The sequence below is a fragment of the Apteryx rowi genome, unplaced genomic scaffold (genome assembly GCF_003343035.1).
Source record: "Apteryx rowi isolate R43461 unplaced genomic scaffold, aptRow1 scaffold_269, whole genome shotgun sequence".
Lineage (NCBI taxonomy): Eukaryota > Metazoa > Chordata > Aves > Apterygiformes > Apterygidae > Apteryx > Apteryx rowi.
In genome coordinates, this window is record NW_020449074.1 from 1,093,179 (window position 1) to 1,110,496 (window position 17,318).

The 17,318-nt window shown below is 39.8% G+C and overlaps 1 protein-coding gene across 1 annotated transcript in view; it reads right to left on the reverse strand.

Moving 5' to 3' along the window:
• Positions 1–17,318, reverse strand: part of KLHL29 (kelch like family member 29) — a 234,509-nt gene that overhangs the window by 112,464 nt on the left and 104,727 nt on the right. The window contains exon 3 of the mRNA XM_026068120.1: positions 17,240–17,318. This exon is cut by the window's right edge and continues 497 nt beyond it. Coding sequence (XP_025923905.1) covers positions 17,240–17,318 — 79 coding nt within the window. The remainder of the gene's footprint in view (positions 1–17,239) is intronic.

The window sequence follows — 17,318 nt, forward strand, 5'->3', positions numbered from 1 at the left end:
AAAAATCAAGCCAAACAAAGGGTCACACATCTCAGCAACTCCATGTGACCCACAGCGAGAGGCAGGGCTGTCACAGAAGGGACACTCATTAACGCCAATACCAACCAAGTGTCCAGCAATAGCCAGGGCTGAGGYGTGTGACTAGGTGCAGCCAGGGATAAGAGGGAAAACAAAGGGTGTGAAAGCCCTTTTCATTAAGAAGAATTTTCATTACAGCTAAATTCCTATCCCCCGCTTTCCATTTCCAGTTGGACGTGGCATTCTTTATTTCCTAAATTTAGCCACTACTGCCCAACAGCTGCTGCATTTTGCCCCAGCAGTCAGTCAGCTGAGCAAATGCTCAGAAAAGTGTTTAGGGCCCAACAGGTGCTGGATCTCTGACTTTCAGGCTTTCGCTACAGCTCATAAATTTCAGAGAGTGCTAGTAAATATTTTGTGGTCCCGGGTATGCAGTGGTGTGCCAGGCAAGCAATCCTTGGATTCTTCTGAACTAGATGTCTGGCACCCGGTTGCCTGTGATTGCAGAAGCTTGAACACAACGACCCAGGAGACCCTCCTGGTCCTACATTTCTAAAAATCACTGCAATTCAAACAAATAAATAAAAACAGTAACTTGGTAATCTTGCAGCTTCCTTCAAAATAAAAAAAATCTGGTTCTTGCACCCTCCCTCTCCCATTCCTTCTCTGTTTTCTGTATCTCTATTTATATACATAAATATTTTAATATACATAAAGTCTTTTAATGGAGATTTCTGTCCTTTGGCTGATATCCAGCATATGCATGATATTCCTGACATTGTCATCAGCTGCTTCCCCAACTGCTTTAAAGCAGATTTGGGGCTACCATGGCTATGGTCTTCACAGCCATTTCCAAGATCCACCACAGGAAGGCAGTGTCTCTGAGTATTTCTTGGGTTCTCAGATGCTACATCCCTACGTAAGGATGTAAAGAAACCATGTTTGTATATAAGGGTCATTTGTATGAAGGTAAGTGAATCAGCATACATGGGTCAGAAGAAACTGAGGTCAGAGACAGAGAAGGTTTCGCAAGGGATTCCTGGAAGCTAAGCTAAGGAAAAAGAATTTCAAATAAAACTAAATATTTTGTTACTACTAAACAAGTTTATAATAAAGCATAGCCTTAGGAAAGCGTATGTTTGAACAATTTGGAGCAGGCAAGATTCTCAGTGCAAATCAGTGAAGGTTCATTGCTTTCATTACATCGCTGATGGTTTGCACCAACTGAAGAGCTGCCCACTGTGCATAATTCCTCTGGACCAGGGTGAAAAAGCCATTAGGTTACATGCTCTTTTAATTGCTAATGAAACAGCAATCAAGACTACTTTCAACCAAATTTTAAAATGATCTAGTTCCTGTTTAAAATCAGCAAGGAGCTAGAATCTCTTATAACACTCAGGAAAGTTTTTATAGCACCAGTAAATGAGTCGCAAGAGATACTACAATGACAGCCACAGGAAAGATTTAATGTAGGAGGGATGCTAATAAGTCCATATTATTTTCAGGTAAAAGAATACCACCATTTAATAGGAAGGTGATGTTATTGCACAAACTGACGGTAGCTCTCCTTCTGCATTGCTATAGATAGCTACCGTACTTAAGGTGGACATTAATGCTAATTTACAATGAAATGCTGGCTAAATTACACATCATATCCCCATGAGACTATAATGAACTCCCCATAATTAATGCTATTAATCATGGGCCTAGTTCAGGGGGCACACATCATGCATTTCATGTCAAAGGTTCTTATTAATAAACATTTCTATTTTCCCAGCTGATGGGAGCTAATAACCTGCCAGAATTCTTTCTGTCATTCAGACTTGTCCCAGCTTTATAACCCATAATAGAGCTCAGGTCTCTCTTCTCAGACTTGGGGTGGTCAGCACTTTGCAAGAGTCACTGAGCAACCTGTATGACATATCAAAGCTGTGTTTTCACTGATACAATTCTATAATAAATCTGCATGGGGTCAGTGGGGCCTGAGAAGCGACCCCTACAACCCCACGTGGTGAAACATGAAAAACTGAAGATCTGACTCAGACACTGTAAAAGAAGGAACTTCAAAACTGAGGCTCTACTTTGATTTTAACTCTTGTCGATGCACGGGTATGTGCAGTAAGTCAGCAGCCCAAAACTATCACATGAACATGGCTAGAATCAAGGAGTTCTGGGATCCAGTCTTGCTCCAGCCAACAGATAACTGTTCACCGCTATTATCAAAGTCATTCAACATCAAGGACTGAACAAACTCCAGATCCTTTTCTCCCAGCTGCCAACAGTTTCATTCAGGCAGGAACATCATTTTTAATGTAAATTCTTTTGCACTTTATCTTCACCAGCTTCTTCTTTTTACTTTTTAATGGTGGTGTGATATTAAATAACAAAGTTGTCACTGAAATTCTGTGCTCTGCTATGGAAAATCATAGTAGCATCTGCCAAAGGTAGCTCTAAACTGCATATCGTTGATGAGATAATGATTTCATTGGTGTGTACTTTGGGACCCTTAACCAAAACGTCCGTGGCATGGCTGCTTCAGCACTGCTATAGTCTGATGTGTCAATGCCTGCCTGGGGAGCCCGGAGTCTGCCGAATCCAGAATGACTCTGTGCATCAAGACTTTTCCTTACATAAATATTTCAGTTTCAAGTTTGATTTTTTTTTAAATCAAATTAATTATTCCAGTACAACTCCTAGTTTGGACACGATTATACCAGCTTACAGGCGTAACTGTATTATCACACTTTATCTTACTTCTTTACTCCTTCCAGAATAAGTTATTTGGCTATAAACACCTTTATAAGTGTTACTGTATCTGCACTGAGAAGCTGTACTTTTCGCACTACACAAACACAATTAATGCAACAGCTGCTATGTGACAAGTCCTAACAGCCCTTCTAAGAACTAGAAAGCCAGTGATGGTGGGAGCGCATTTTTGAGTGGAGACGATGGGAAAGACTGTCCAAGCTCCTGAGCTGCAGAAAAAAAATCACTAAATTTCAGTTCTGAGGCTAATGTCTGCCCTTTTTGTATGTCTGCTACCCATCTTTATGACGCTCCTTTTTCAGCAGCTGACAAAAGCTGTCTGGCTCTGCTTCCCAATCTTTGGTTTTAAATGAAGAAGGGCCCGCGCCTCCGAAACAGGAGCCCTCTGATCTCATGCCTGTGCTGTCCAAGGAATCTCCCTGCTTCTCAGCAATGGCTGTTAACTGCTGGGACTCCTGCGCTGGTGCTGAAAATGATCTGGCAGGATAAAAAAGCCGGGCTACAGTGCGGTCAGGACCAAGGAAGTATAGTCATTTAGGCTGAGACTTCATCTCAGCCACGCGTTCTCTCATGGAGTTCGATGTGGCAGCAACCCAACASGTGGCGAGCTGAACCGTCTCCGTAAGGACCTTTTGCTGACAACTGCTGTCTCCCTCTTACAGTGCACACTTCATTGCCAGCGCCTGCTTGCCTGGCGTTGCCGACCAACACAGCTTTCTTGGGAGTTTTTTGAGCCTTTGCAGCGTTTCAGAGGTTGTGGGTGGCCAGGGATGGTCCTGGCCTTTCTGAGTCCCAGACAAGACAGGGGCAGCTCCTGCTTTACTCAAAACTTTGAGGAAAGAGCATAATCAAGGCTGACCAAAGGCAAAAAGAGAGCTGGAAGGAGAAGGTAATGATGAAAGGAGAGTTTTTCATATTGCTTACAGGTCTAGAATCTCCCCCATGGTTGCCCAAGCATTTTGGAAAAACTGCTCATTTTCTCTACTCTCTGCCACCCTTCCAAAAAAACGAAGTGGAAAACAATCCCAAATCTGCCAAAATATACACAGAGGATTCTTATCTGTCCCACATCTCCCAAAATGCCTCACTGAACTGAAAACCTGTTTATAAGAAGAAGAAAAAAATCCAAATGTTGGCAAAGGAAAGTGTGAGAAAAGGGAGGGAGGAGAGGGAACTGCGTGAAGACAACTTGTCTTTTAAAAAGTACAACTGTTATTCTCTTTTCTTTCCATACTTATTCTATGCTCTGGGCATGTGGGCTAATTAGCATGATTCATACATGCTTGCCATAGTATTACATAGGATTTATTACACACAACTCTCTGTCGAAAATTCTGTCTGTGAGGGAAGGCGCTGAATAAAAAAATTATGAAAGTCTCAAATTTCAAAGCCTAACTTTTCCTGCTTTATAAGAAGCTAGCATCAGCTGTACAAGTCAATGAAAATTAACCTTCCCCCCTACCCCTTGGATGTCCAGTAAACTCAGATTTGATCCGGATGTTCTGATTTCCACACAGCTAAAATGCAATCAAATGCTTGATTTTGGGGATAGATTTGCTTAAATTGTATTAATTCACAAGGATAAACACAATTAGTAGAGCTCATTAGCTCGCAAAATGTAATTTATTTTCTTGAATATACCCATTTCCTTGGATGAAGAGCTCCATTAGCTTTATTATATTTGCAAAGCTTATATAAAAATCCAAACCATGGCAACAAAGAAAATTGTTACTACACAGTCACAGCAGTCACTTTTCCATGTTAAATAAGTTTGGCATTTATTTATATTTAAATGAGAATATCTACCACTATTGAGATCAGGATATGGGGCAAATACTTATACAAAATATAATTAAAACTAATTCAAGCAACAAATGTGGCCTGAAATTAAAATCCCCCCCAACTTCTTTAGCTGAAAAATGATTCAGTGTTCCCCCTCAAAAACCCTGTTTATAATCGCTTAATTATCATAACCAGCAATAGTAAAGGGACTGTAGCCATTTACAGTCTCAAAAGATGGGTCTGCATTCAGGCACTTTTGGTTGGGTTAGTGCTGTGCTTTAATTTCACTGTAATATAAAGGCTAGAGAGTGGAGAAAATGAATACACGGCAAAGTACCTGTCATTACTTGTATTATATCACTGAGGTATTCTACATTCACAATATGAAAGCGGCCGGTGCAATTTTCATACCGTTATCATTTTTGATATTATACTGTCTAAAAGCAGTGACATACAAAAGAAATACTTTTATCATTTTCAATGTGGGGATGATACTAATTACATCATCTGTCATCATTATACAGCTAAACAAAACTTTTCTTTCATAGGAAACTGCCATTTAGCAAATTAACGGGTAATGACCCATAATATACAGAAGATTGAAATTTGGGAATTACATTCACATTAGCTTGTTTTCTGCTTTCCTCTCAATTTTATTCGCTGGTACATCAAGAAAAGGAAGCGAGTTGGAGAATTTGTCCAACTATCTAATTTGCCAATAGCCCCATCGTCCTTTTGGAAATTGGTGCAGGACCACCTCCATCCATATCAGTGCAGTTTGGTTCTACTTAATGATAGAGACTGTCTGCCAAGCCAGCCATAGCCAGATGTTAGCATCCTCATGTGCCAAAAACCTGCCACTGGGGCCAGATTTTCAAAATTAGACATGAAACAGTGAGCCTACATTTGCTTGGAAATAATGGATGGATGCTTGGAAACCAGGTATTAGGTGTGTGGCCTCCTAAAGCCTGTCCAGGTCACATAACRTTGTGTCCTGCTGCCTGGACATTATTCTGTGCCCAATATAACTGCAATGAGCTGCACTGTGGGAAATGTGCAAGTGCCACTATTTGAATGAAAGATCTGAGGATATTGTAAGAGGCACAAACCATTGTGGGTCAAGGATTAACAGGATGAGCCCTTAGTTTGAAAACCATGTCTTTGGGCAAGAAGAATAAAAAGACTTCATTTTTTTGGAAATGACCATGCTATGTTCTTGAACATGGAAGCAGAAATAAAATGCAGGATAGCAGGTGGATTATAATAAAGATTTCAGATGTGATGCACTGACAACCAGGGCAATATAGCAAATATGTTTAAATCCAGGCAGGTACATTTTAGCCAGATCTTTGTCCACTCTGAATCTTTGTGGCCCATGTCATCTACATGCACACATGATGATATGTGGAAAATAAAGAATAAAAATAATGGCAAAGACCAGTGAATTTACTATTAACTAGCCATGTCAGCAGATATTTCAGTCATCAGTAAGTGTTTCAGTCACCCAGTAAGAGCCATTGAACATTTGGCCTTTAATTCCCATTGTCCACATCAGGGTGCTTAGGACTTTCTCTCCTGCCAGTAAAATGATCTCCTCACTTAGGTGAAATTCTGAAGTAAATTTATCTGTAAAGTAAGGAGGAGTTCTCAGCTCCAATTTATCATTGTTAAAGTGGATTAAAGGATTTTTTATTAGTAACACTTACAGCTCACTTGTTCAGGTACCTGGAGACTTCTACCAGAGGAAAGCTTCCCCAGCAGACAGCCTGGACAAATCAAAAGCTGAAAATGAGTGTGTGATGAGCACATTACACAGGCTGATGAGGACCATGATGAGCTGGGAATTTGTGAGGAAACCTTTAAGAAAAGACCAAGCACTGGTGGAAATAGTTCTTCAATACATGGTGCTCTTTCTGAGTCACTATTGAACCAAACCACAGGTATCCTGTGGGACACTGTACTACTGCAAGTGATGTCTCCTGAATGAAGTACGGAAACCTCTCCCTTAATCTTAACCCTCCTAGGAGGCCTTAACATATTAAATAGTATAAGGTGGCATTGGAAATTATATGAGATAACACAGTAGCAGTTTAACAAACCATGAGTCAAAACAGTCAAGTCAACTGTCGACTGTACTTTGTGATACTGTATTTCTGACAGTGAATCTGTGTTCACCCTCAGGTGTCCATCTGCTGAGACTCTTGACCCTGTTTCTGAAACTTAAGATGGGATTCAGTTTGTGCTTAAGATATCTATAATTAAATGTATTCAAGTGCGTTAGGGGTCTAAGCCCCTATAATGTTAAKGGAAATTTAATCAACAGAGCCAAAGGAGCCAGGAGTGATTCAACTGAGCAGTCATGGGAACTTGATTTAGTCACCCACACGCTGGTATTTGATGCCAGCTGAGATGTTTTGGGATATCTAAGACATCTGCATTTAGCCAGCACTTATGGGAGACCTGTGCCCTGCCAGCAGCTAGGGGCCACATAGGACATACTATGACCCTAGGATAAACATGGCCCTAGCTGTCCATGTTCAGGTAACTGAATGCCACCCTTACTTTCTAAATTTAGGCAAACTGGGGAAAAAATCTTACCTAACAGACTTGACCACTGGTTGGGGTTCTTTAAAATAAGATTTCAGCTTTGAATATAAATGGTTCTTTCCCATGTACAACCCACATAATAACATCCAAAAATGTTATCATGTCTCTTCCTTATCACTATGTTCTTTTTAATTATTCTATTGTGCATTTATGATTTTAAGTAAAACTCTTTTTATAGGTTTTTGGGAGGTAAGTTCCTTGAACTATCTTGATTCTGAGTTCATATCTGATAGACATCTGTCAACACAGACRAATGCTATCTCATTTTTCTTCCCTCCAGACTTAAAATATTAATCTTTGTGTCTTGGCCTAGTTCCAGACTACATAATTATAATCTATATCCAGACTGGGTAATTATAATTTATATCCTTAAAATCGCCTCTCTTATTTCATTTGGAAGCAATATGGCTATACCTTTTCTATCACAAACACACAGTGTGGTCCCACTCTACTCCAGGGATGGTTATCTTCTACTGCAGTGTGAAGCAATCTTGAAAACCCAATATTACTCTCAGTGAGAAAGGGATAGAAAACAGCCCATGTTATTAGCTCACTTAATAAGTGCAAAAAGGCTTTGTATTTGTGAAATAGGCTCCCTCTCTTAACAGTCCATTAAAATATAGTTTGATATTTATAATGCACCTTCTAAATAAGTTAACACATTATTTCTAGTCATTTATGTATGCCTATATGGCAGTCTTGAGAGAAAGAAAAACAGTAAAATAATGACTGCTTATACAAAGACCTAAATGGTGCTTTCAGGGAAGGGCTGTGGAACTCATTTAAGTTCTCACAGAAGGAAGCCTTGCTGGTGTAGGGCTTTAACACATAGAATGTTCTTGTAATGTACTCTGTTTCTGCTCATGAATAAATTTGACTGTCCTTGAATAACTTATCTTTGGACAGGATGTAAAATTTGCTAAATTTGCTAAAATCCATGAAACCCTGTTCCTGCTACATTTATACACGAGATATTTCTGTATTTGTTATCACATACATAACACATGGATTCTATACCCACTGATGGGTCAAAATCTGGATCTGTCTGAAATTGAAATCATTTGACTGATTCCTACTAAAGGTAGCTGCTATCCATCCAGCTAAAGTTTTTCTGAAATGCTCCTGCAAAGTGCTTTTGTATTTGGATGCTCCACGTGGCTTCCAAATCAGAGCTCTAACCATTCTACAGAAATATTGAAAAAAACAAAGCTGACTGTTCCTAAAACAGCACAGTTTGCCTATGATAAGAGTATTTCTAGTGGAAAAGCATCTAAACCCCAGCAAATTCAGTCATCTAGAAAATTCACATCTGTAACCAAGTCCACACAGCATGTAGGAAAAGGCAAAGAGCAGAATCACCTATTTCCTAGGTTACAGGCAATAGGAGGCTTCTGGCACTGCTCCTCAGTCTCTTTTCCACAGGATGGTAGTGTTTTGTGCAAAATGCTCCTGGTTTTAAAAAGCATCTACAGCCTGGGAATATAAGGAATGTTTCCCTCTTCGCTCACAAGGAAAAGATCATGAAGAGGAGCTGAGCTTGACATTGCATTTGGATCTTCTATGAATCAGCTGAACTGAACAAGAGTATCAGTTCACTATTCTCCTAAGATCCTTTCTATTTTAGCCAGTTCTGTGGTTTTCATACCATCTTCCTCACCCTCACCCAAATACTTCAATGTGCAGGCTGATGGATAAAATATATTTTGCCTTCATCTAAAAAACTAGAGAAACCACAAATTAAAGCATAATATTTGAATCCTACATTCTTGTGTTTTGGTGTTGCAATGCCAATAAGCAGATCTTTTTAGCTAAACCCACATATCTCACTTTTAGCTCCTTGGAAAGTATTACCATGTCATACTGTGCAAAATTCAATAGGTATTTTGTACATTGGGTAATCAAATTCACACTTAATCATGTGCACACATGCACGTGTTTATGTTACTGTCTATACTCCTGGACAAATCTTGAATCTCCCTGAATCCTGAATCTTGATTTTGTTGGCATTCCAAGGATTATTCCAGTGCAGGAGTAAGGGTCTTAAAGAGTAAATACTCTTCACATGTTGCAATTTTATGACAAAATATTATGTTGCATTTGCTTGCATATCTGAATCATGGAATTTTGTCTACAAGTAAYCATTCCTGCAAGCTTATGTACCTCTTTGCTAGTGATGATTACATCTGATGATACTTTCTAGGCTATTTAGTCTGGAAATCAAATGTCATGATTTGTAAACATTCAGATGGAGTTATATACAAACACCTTGTTACCCTTACTTGGTATAACTAGAAACCTGAATATACATGGAGCAGAAAACAGACTGAATACAAGAAGCTTCAAGAACCTACTGTGCGGAGAGAACTTAGTAGTAAATCTTTGGGACTATGTACAGCAATACATAAGTATGTCCATCGCTGGAAGAATTCTCTTGCATGAACCATTCAAATTGCTCTCCAAATTATTTCCTACTTAAAAAAAGTAAAGAAAAAAGGAGGAAAAGAATGCATTATAACAAGTGCTTGTGAACASACAAAACACAAATATTTCATTTCCTCCTACTATTTATCTTGTGAACATACAAGAAGACAGCTAAAACAAGCAGAATTTTTGGAYGTTACTCCAAACCTAATTTTACAGCAGTCATTCTAGCTTTTGCTTCAGCCRAAGTCCTTTTGTCTTCTGTATTACAAATTATTTTCAAGATTTCAAGATAAACAGTTATTTTTTAAAAAAATTTTGTCTGTAAAGCACTTTGAAGATGTAAGGTCTAATGTAAGTCCCATGTTATTATTATTATCGACTGYGGCTCAAAGCCCAGCCTTGCTGTGGGATAGCAGAGCTTATCATCTGCAATCTCAAAGTACAGCAGGGTAAGAAAAGTTATTATTTGGAAATGCTTGCATTTCACAAATCTGTTTAGACTTTTTTTAACCTAACATGGGACAGAATCATTCTTGTTCTGAATGTAACAAGACAGAAATGATTCCTCTTCATTCACAGTTCAGCCACTGCTCAGTTTATAACTGCTGACTACAGAAAACCCACATTTYCATTTGCTTGTAGGGAGACCAAAAAACATTTGCAATTTAATAAATCCACTTATCTAGAGAGCTCTGGAACATATGGAATAACCCATCTTCAGTACATGTAAGTGCAGACACAAATGCACAAGTCCGGCTCCTGAAGGAGCCAGCACTTCCAGTGTGGACCCAGCATGAAGCCCCCAACCTCTGCTGACTCTCTGCAGCAGCCATAACTTGATTCTCCACTTTTTAAGCAAYGACAGCAAAAGAAGTGGAAATATCCCACTGCAAGGGGGAGGAAGTCTCAGTGGGAAATTCAAGGGAAGGCCAAACTTGTGGAGAAAACAATATTCAGGAAAGGCGGCCCGAGGCATATGAGGACAGCATGAAAGGAAACAGGTATGTGAGCCTGGGAGAACAGACAGGGGATGCATCCAAATATGTGTCAGAAGATGAACAAGACAAAGGACCAAGGGAAGACAAGGTCAGAGAAATCAGAAATCAAACATAAGGGGCCCTGAAAGGAGAACAGAGACTCTGGAAGTGTTTTGGAAGGATATACAATGAACAATGTTCAGAGCAGCCAAATGCAGTTCCAGCTCTCTGCAAGTGATTTTTGGAACAGGCTTTGCATGGATGGATAGGTAGCCCAATATGAAGCTGTCAGGAAAATGAGAGAGAAAGAACTTGCTTTAATTATATCATAGGTTACACTGGTTCAGCAACCGTTTGGTTCATATTTATAAAGATTTCCTTCTTATGTATTCTGAGCCAAAGGGGAGCCTAGATTTAGGGCATCATCTTGCCCCTGAAAAATTTTTCTCTCTGTAAGTATAGTGCTGTAGGGAAGGGAGAGAAAACAGTAATTTAGCAGAACTCAGACATGTCTCCTCTGAGACTTATTTTGAATGCATTTAGCAGCCACTATCATGGACAAAACTGAATTTGTTAAGAAACTACATTGTAAGTAAACTATGTCTTAGGGTTTGGGTGGGAAGAAACTGTATGCGATGTTTAAAACATTTTTAATTGTATCATTGTCTAATTACCTAAGGGGATCTGAAAATGATGACATAATATCACTTACTCGCATAAAATCAAAATTCTTTAGCTCTGTACTTTCAGGAACAGATGAACTAAAGTTGCAAATCTGGTGCTTATTTAAAAAACAGCTACCAAAATAAATAGCAGGGAGTAGATGAGTTTTCAGAGTAGGTTCAGAGTGTTTAAATGCATTTTAGTAACCCCATAATTTTTCTACAATATCCCACATAAAATATTGTTAGTGATGAAAGGCTCCTGTTCCAGTTGAAGCTAAGAAATCATAAGTCACTCGCGTACTGAGAGCTGTCAATCAAAAGAGAATTCAGTGACCTTCTTTACACTGTACGTTGAGCGAGGTAATGTTCTAGGGCTATTACAAGTTCTCTTTGACTCTTCAAAGCACTAAATCTCTTTTTGTCGTGACCTGACCAACAGTAGCATTAAAAGACAGGGTGGGAATTCCTGAAAACACTCCAGCTGGAACACAAAAAGACGAAATGTATTTCAATCTCACTCAACTGATGTCTTAGATAACCTCATCAACTTTGCAATTCCCTTGAGTTTATTCTGGTAACAGAAAACTGTAATTAATTTTGAAAAAGATTTGATTTTAGAAGACCTGTTCAGGCGGTTCATTTTAAGTTCAATATTGTGGGTGAACATGCTAGAACTCTGAAGCGTTGTTACCACACCTGAGCCTACAAACGATCACTGGTTATTGGTATCTCAGTACCACTCGGCTGTCCTAGAAGATCAAGACCGTCTTAAGGAAACACAGTAAGAAACATGTACTATGTTGACAGGTTTACATGCTAACCTAACTCTTCTACAAGAAATAGGAGCTAGAATGCATTATTATTTCTACTGTAGACTTCCAATCCCACAATCATATGYAAGTTCTATATACATATATATATATTTATAAATATATACATATATAAATATACACAAACGTGGATATAAAAATAAGAGAGAGATTCCCAGGGTTACCCAGGCACTTTGGTGCAAGGTAAAGAGCTGAACATGGGTCTCCTAGAGTCTTTATCACACAACATCCTTTCATTAATGTTATTAGAATTCCAAATGCTAGTTTGCACTTTGAATTTATCCCCTTCTCCCCCCAAATTAATGTCTAAAACTAGGCACATGCACAGAATTCAGGTCAAGGTGAAGTCCCTTTGAAAATTCAGCCTTAAATAAGTAAGCATCACTTTTGCGAAGAAAAAGTTGATGGTTATTGACAAAATGTTGTAGTCTACCTTGTTACAATTCATGATTAAGGAAAGTAAATATTGTCTGAGGTCTAATGAGAATTCCAATGCAATAAAGTCAAGTGTGAAAGGTACAATCAATAAGTGATGATGCAACAGTATTCATTTGTAGTTTTCTTATTGTTTAGTTCATGGTATTTGGTGATGCTTGAAAATGAAGTGTTAAGAAATTAGTGTTACAAGGATTAACATTCAGATTTTATTTCTGATACTGTTATGATGCCACAGTCATTACATTCTGAACACTAATTAGCATCTGATTTCTTTTCCCACTAGTTAAAGATTGCAAACCGAAAAATTATAGAACAAAAATACTATGGAAACAAACATCAGTGTTATCCATCAACACTCACAAATTAAAACCCTTAACTTCCATAGCTAATTTTATGTTGCAGGAGAAAGTACTACAATGAAGAACTGTATTTTCCTCATTCTTTATGTTAGCATCCGTGCTTGAAGGTATACTGAATTTATGAAGAAAGCATCTTTTTAAATGTGTAACAGATCTCAAAGTTCAAGATGGAATTTTTATATCCTATGTATGGCAGGGCTATCCAACAAAGGTTCAATTTTGGATTTACTACAAGCCTTGGATATAGAGAAGCACACTGCCCTATGAAAAAAACAAGGACTAAATCTCAGTTATTCAGTTATTTCTGCAAGGGAACCAATCTCTTCTAGTCCTTCATCAYACAGATTAATTTTTCTCCATGTTGGCTCAACTGAATTGGCGGCCACACAGAGGTTGCTTTCTGTCCCTGTGCCATGACATGGGATAACGGTACCTTGTGTGAGAAAAGGATGGGACAATTTACGTCCCCCCTCTGCAGGCATGTTGTGCAAGCGACAATTTGTGCAGGCACACTGTGCAGTCTGAAGATACTGAAACGATGTTTGAGCATTCTTAGCAGCTCTCTATACTTTCTACAGAAACTACATACATATTGGCTACGTGAGCTTCAGCAGATCTTCAGTGCATTGCTCTGAATATGCAGCTTTGTTGATTCTCGTGGCACTTACCTTTACGTTGCAGAGCAAGACTTAGGACACAGATAGAAAACAATGGGTGATTCTGTTCTAAAATATTAGTATGATATTTTTGTGTTAAGGTGACATGGCTTTTGATGACAACTAGGAATATTTGCCATAAAACCTATCCAAAGGGCAACTACAGTTCAAACCAGAAGTATCTCAACACTACTGTTGATTGTGTATGGTAAGAGATCCCATCCATCCCATAATGCAGCTCTACAGATCTTCACACATTGCTAAAAGCAACAATTACTTTGAAATGTTATTTATGTCTCCCATACTGTGACTGCTTTATAAATTCACTAAGTAAATGGATTGTGAAGCTAAACTTAACCCTCATATTTAATATACTATAGAAACAATAAAAAGTCCCTTCACAGAATATTACCCATCCAGACAAAGAAGATCTCTAATTCATGCAAAAAAGTATTTTCTTGCAAGTAGTTTCAATGGAATTAGGTGGGAATATTTATTGAGAACACTGAGGGACTGGGCTGTAACACTCTAAAGAGAAAGGCATATCTGTTTTATATAAAGGTTCCTGTTATCAAAATTTAGTATTTGCAGAGCCACACAAATGACTTGACTCCTTCAGGCACGTAAGTGAGATCTCTTGACCTATTGCAAGTGAAACTGCATACCAGCAGTGTCTTTAACTTTTGGCAACTTATTTGTTTACTTTTATTTGGAAGCAGCCAGAAAAGAAACCTAGTGCTGAATGAATACGTTATAGTATCGCCCCAGCATATACACAGCCAAATGAAACATAATTATGGGAAATAAAACATGACATTTCAAATCAGCTCACTAATAAAGTCTAAAAATATATGAAACCCTATCATATTAACCAGCAAGAACTGCTCTTTCACTTAGGGGATAGCTGGGTAATTATTCAAATCTGTACAAGACTGGATTGTCAAGTGAAATAATAATACAGAGTATCTCAGGATAATGAGATAGATCTTAAGGCCATTAGCAGTGGCTCTTATTATAATACTGGCCAAGGTTCCCTGAGAGAGAGAGAGAGAGAATATTTAAATAAAACTAGTAGAGAACTAGTTTCAACTTGTATATTTGAAGAGCTCAGTATTGTCTCATAGTTTCCATTCCTTCCTGGAGAGAAAGCTGTCTATCATGTAAGACTGTGAAATCAGTTGGGCTTTAGAGACTGAAATCCCTAAGGGCAGAAATTAAAACAAAAAATAATTTGAAAATTGAGCCACACTGAAATCCATACGGTTCATATTAAGAATCTTATCCTAGCAAGGTTTTAAGGTCTGGTTTCAAAACCCGGTTGTTTTCTCTTTCCTGATTCTTCCTCTCTCCTTCAGAAACCAAACCAAACACAAGCAAACCCAACCGTTAATAATGCATATCTTGTCTGACGTTAGCTTTGACAAGAAGAATTATAGCTTTGGAAGTAAGGGCTTTTAAGAGTAGAAATGGAGGAAGAGATGACTTTTTCCCTGTAAAACAAGTCCTGCTGATGAGACACTTGTATACACACGCTTCATTATCTTATGTGTGTTTGTTTTTTAACCCTTACAGCAACAGGGAAAAATCAATATCTGATGATCATAAACAGAGAAGCTAGCTAATCCCTGGCAAAACAGCTGTCGAGCTGTAATATATACGGTTTGGTATGGTTAATGTGTCAGCAGTTGTCTTGGCTTAGAAATACTGCTCGTTTCAGTATTCTGCTGATGAGCCTGTCCTAGGTACAAAGGTCTCCACGTACCAAACTGGAGCCAGCTCTGATGTGCCTGGCATATTCAAGGAACTCTCTTCCTCACCTTAACGAATAACTCGCTGCCGACCGCTGCCTCTTAAGCTGTCAAGCAGACCTGAATCTCCCGAACGCTCAGCAGAGCTCRGACAATTAGACTACGGTTCACAGCGGTTTGAGCAAGAACGCTGATTAAGACTTTGCAAATCAAATATTCAAAGGCTGATTTTACGCTCTTTTTGCTTAGGCTCCTATTTGAGGTTTACTTCACCTGGTAGCCAGAGATACGCTGAAGGTTAATTGATGGAGGAAGAGTAAATAACAGCTGATGCTACCAGCCCCAAGTATGCGAGGCATTGAAGAGTATCCCTAACCTCCAGCGTGCCGTCGCTGACACGCTCATTTGTCTCACTAGGTTAGCGTCAGTAGGGCTCAGATATGTGATCAAATTACCACAGCGCAAGTGGTTTAAGCTTATGTGTTTTTCCTTGTATTGTATATTTGCACATGGCTCCGATGGCACCAAGTAAGCCTTTAAATTGTGTTAACTTGATCATACGTCTGAGTATCCAGCGCAGTAAATTGGGATAGGTGGCTACAAAGAGTGGAGATGATGGCTTTAGAAGAGGAATAGCTTCCACGGAGAACAGAGACATCCAGCAGAACTGCTGCAACTCGGTCTACCAGGTTTAAAGCATAAATCTCTCCCCATCCTCTTTCTAAAAAATCAAGGGTTTGTAACTCGTAAAACTAGCCTGGCAAAGTGCTTTTGTGGGGTTAGATTTTTTTTTAAAGGGAAAGAATTAACAAAAATCTTATAGAGCAGCTGTCTGTGAATTTTCAGCTACCTGCCTGGGTTCGTATCACTTAAAGTCCATCTAGATTTTAAAGAAAAGACAAATTCAGAGGGTCACCATCCTGCAAGGGTTCGAATCGTATATGGGGTTTGGGCTTAAAAATGTAACAGCAGTCCAAATACCCAGCTTCAGAAAAGTACTGCTGAGCTTGGGCTTAACTCCTTTACAAGAGAGGTTTGGTGAGGGCTTGCACATACCAAGGTACAATTTATGTAATAAGCAGGAAGACTTATTGGACTAATCATTTTTAATAGAGATTCCTCGTCTTTATACAGAGCTACACAATAGAACTTAATAGCTTGTGGCAAGTAAATAATTTACACATGGACTGTGTCTGAATACAAATGTATACATAAAATATCACAGACTTAATGAAGCCTTCGGGGTGTTTTTTTTTTAAATCAATGTAATTGATTTTGCTGATAGGTCTGCATTTATATTTTTGCAAGCTGCATTTTACTTTGCCCTCACCTGTGGCACACTGGTGATTTTTAAGGGAGGTACAGGAAAACGCTACAAGCGAAATYGGAAGCTAAGCAAACAGAGCGTAGGTATTTTTAAAGCGTCTCGGGTAGGACGCTCAAAAATGACACTCCAGCGTGACCGAGCGACATGGCTCCTTTAGAAGCCACTCAGGAGAAAAGGTCGGCCCTTAAGGAATGGCGAAGGCTATTCGCAGCGTTTCGTAGCGCCGCAGCCCAGCGATGGCGGTGGCAGCGTCCAGCGTTTCGCCGAGCCTCTCGGCCTGCTCGGCTTCAGCTGCTTGAATTTGGGTTTGGCTCCGAGCAGAGGGCAGGGGGTGASAAGAAGCGTAGTGCCGTGCCTAAGGCACAAGTGAGGACGAAGAGGAAGCGGGTCGATGTAGACAGGAACGTGGATTTCGGAGGAAGCCGCGCGGAGAGGCCCGGGGCGAGAGCTGTCTGCCGCGCGCTAAGACGGGGAGCGCTGGCTCGCCCGATGGGCCCTGCAGGCGGTCGCCGGCTACGAAGGACGTCGGCGGTCTGCCTCCCCCTCCGCACGAGCGCTCCTCGTCACCGTCAACGCGCAGCTCGGGAGAGCAGCGCTGCCGCGGCCGGGCGGCGAGGCGGCGCGCGCGCGGCCCCCACTTACCTTTGGGGTGCCAGGGGTCGGTGAACTCGTACTTCCCCACGCCGATGGTCCGCAGCATCTGCAGGCCGTTGGCGGCCTC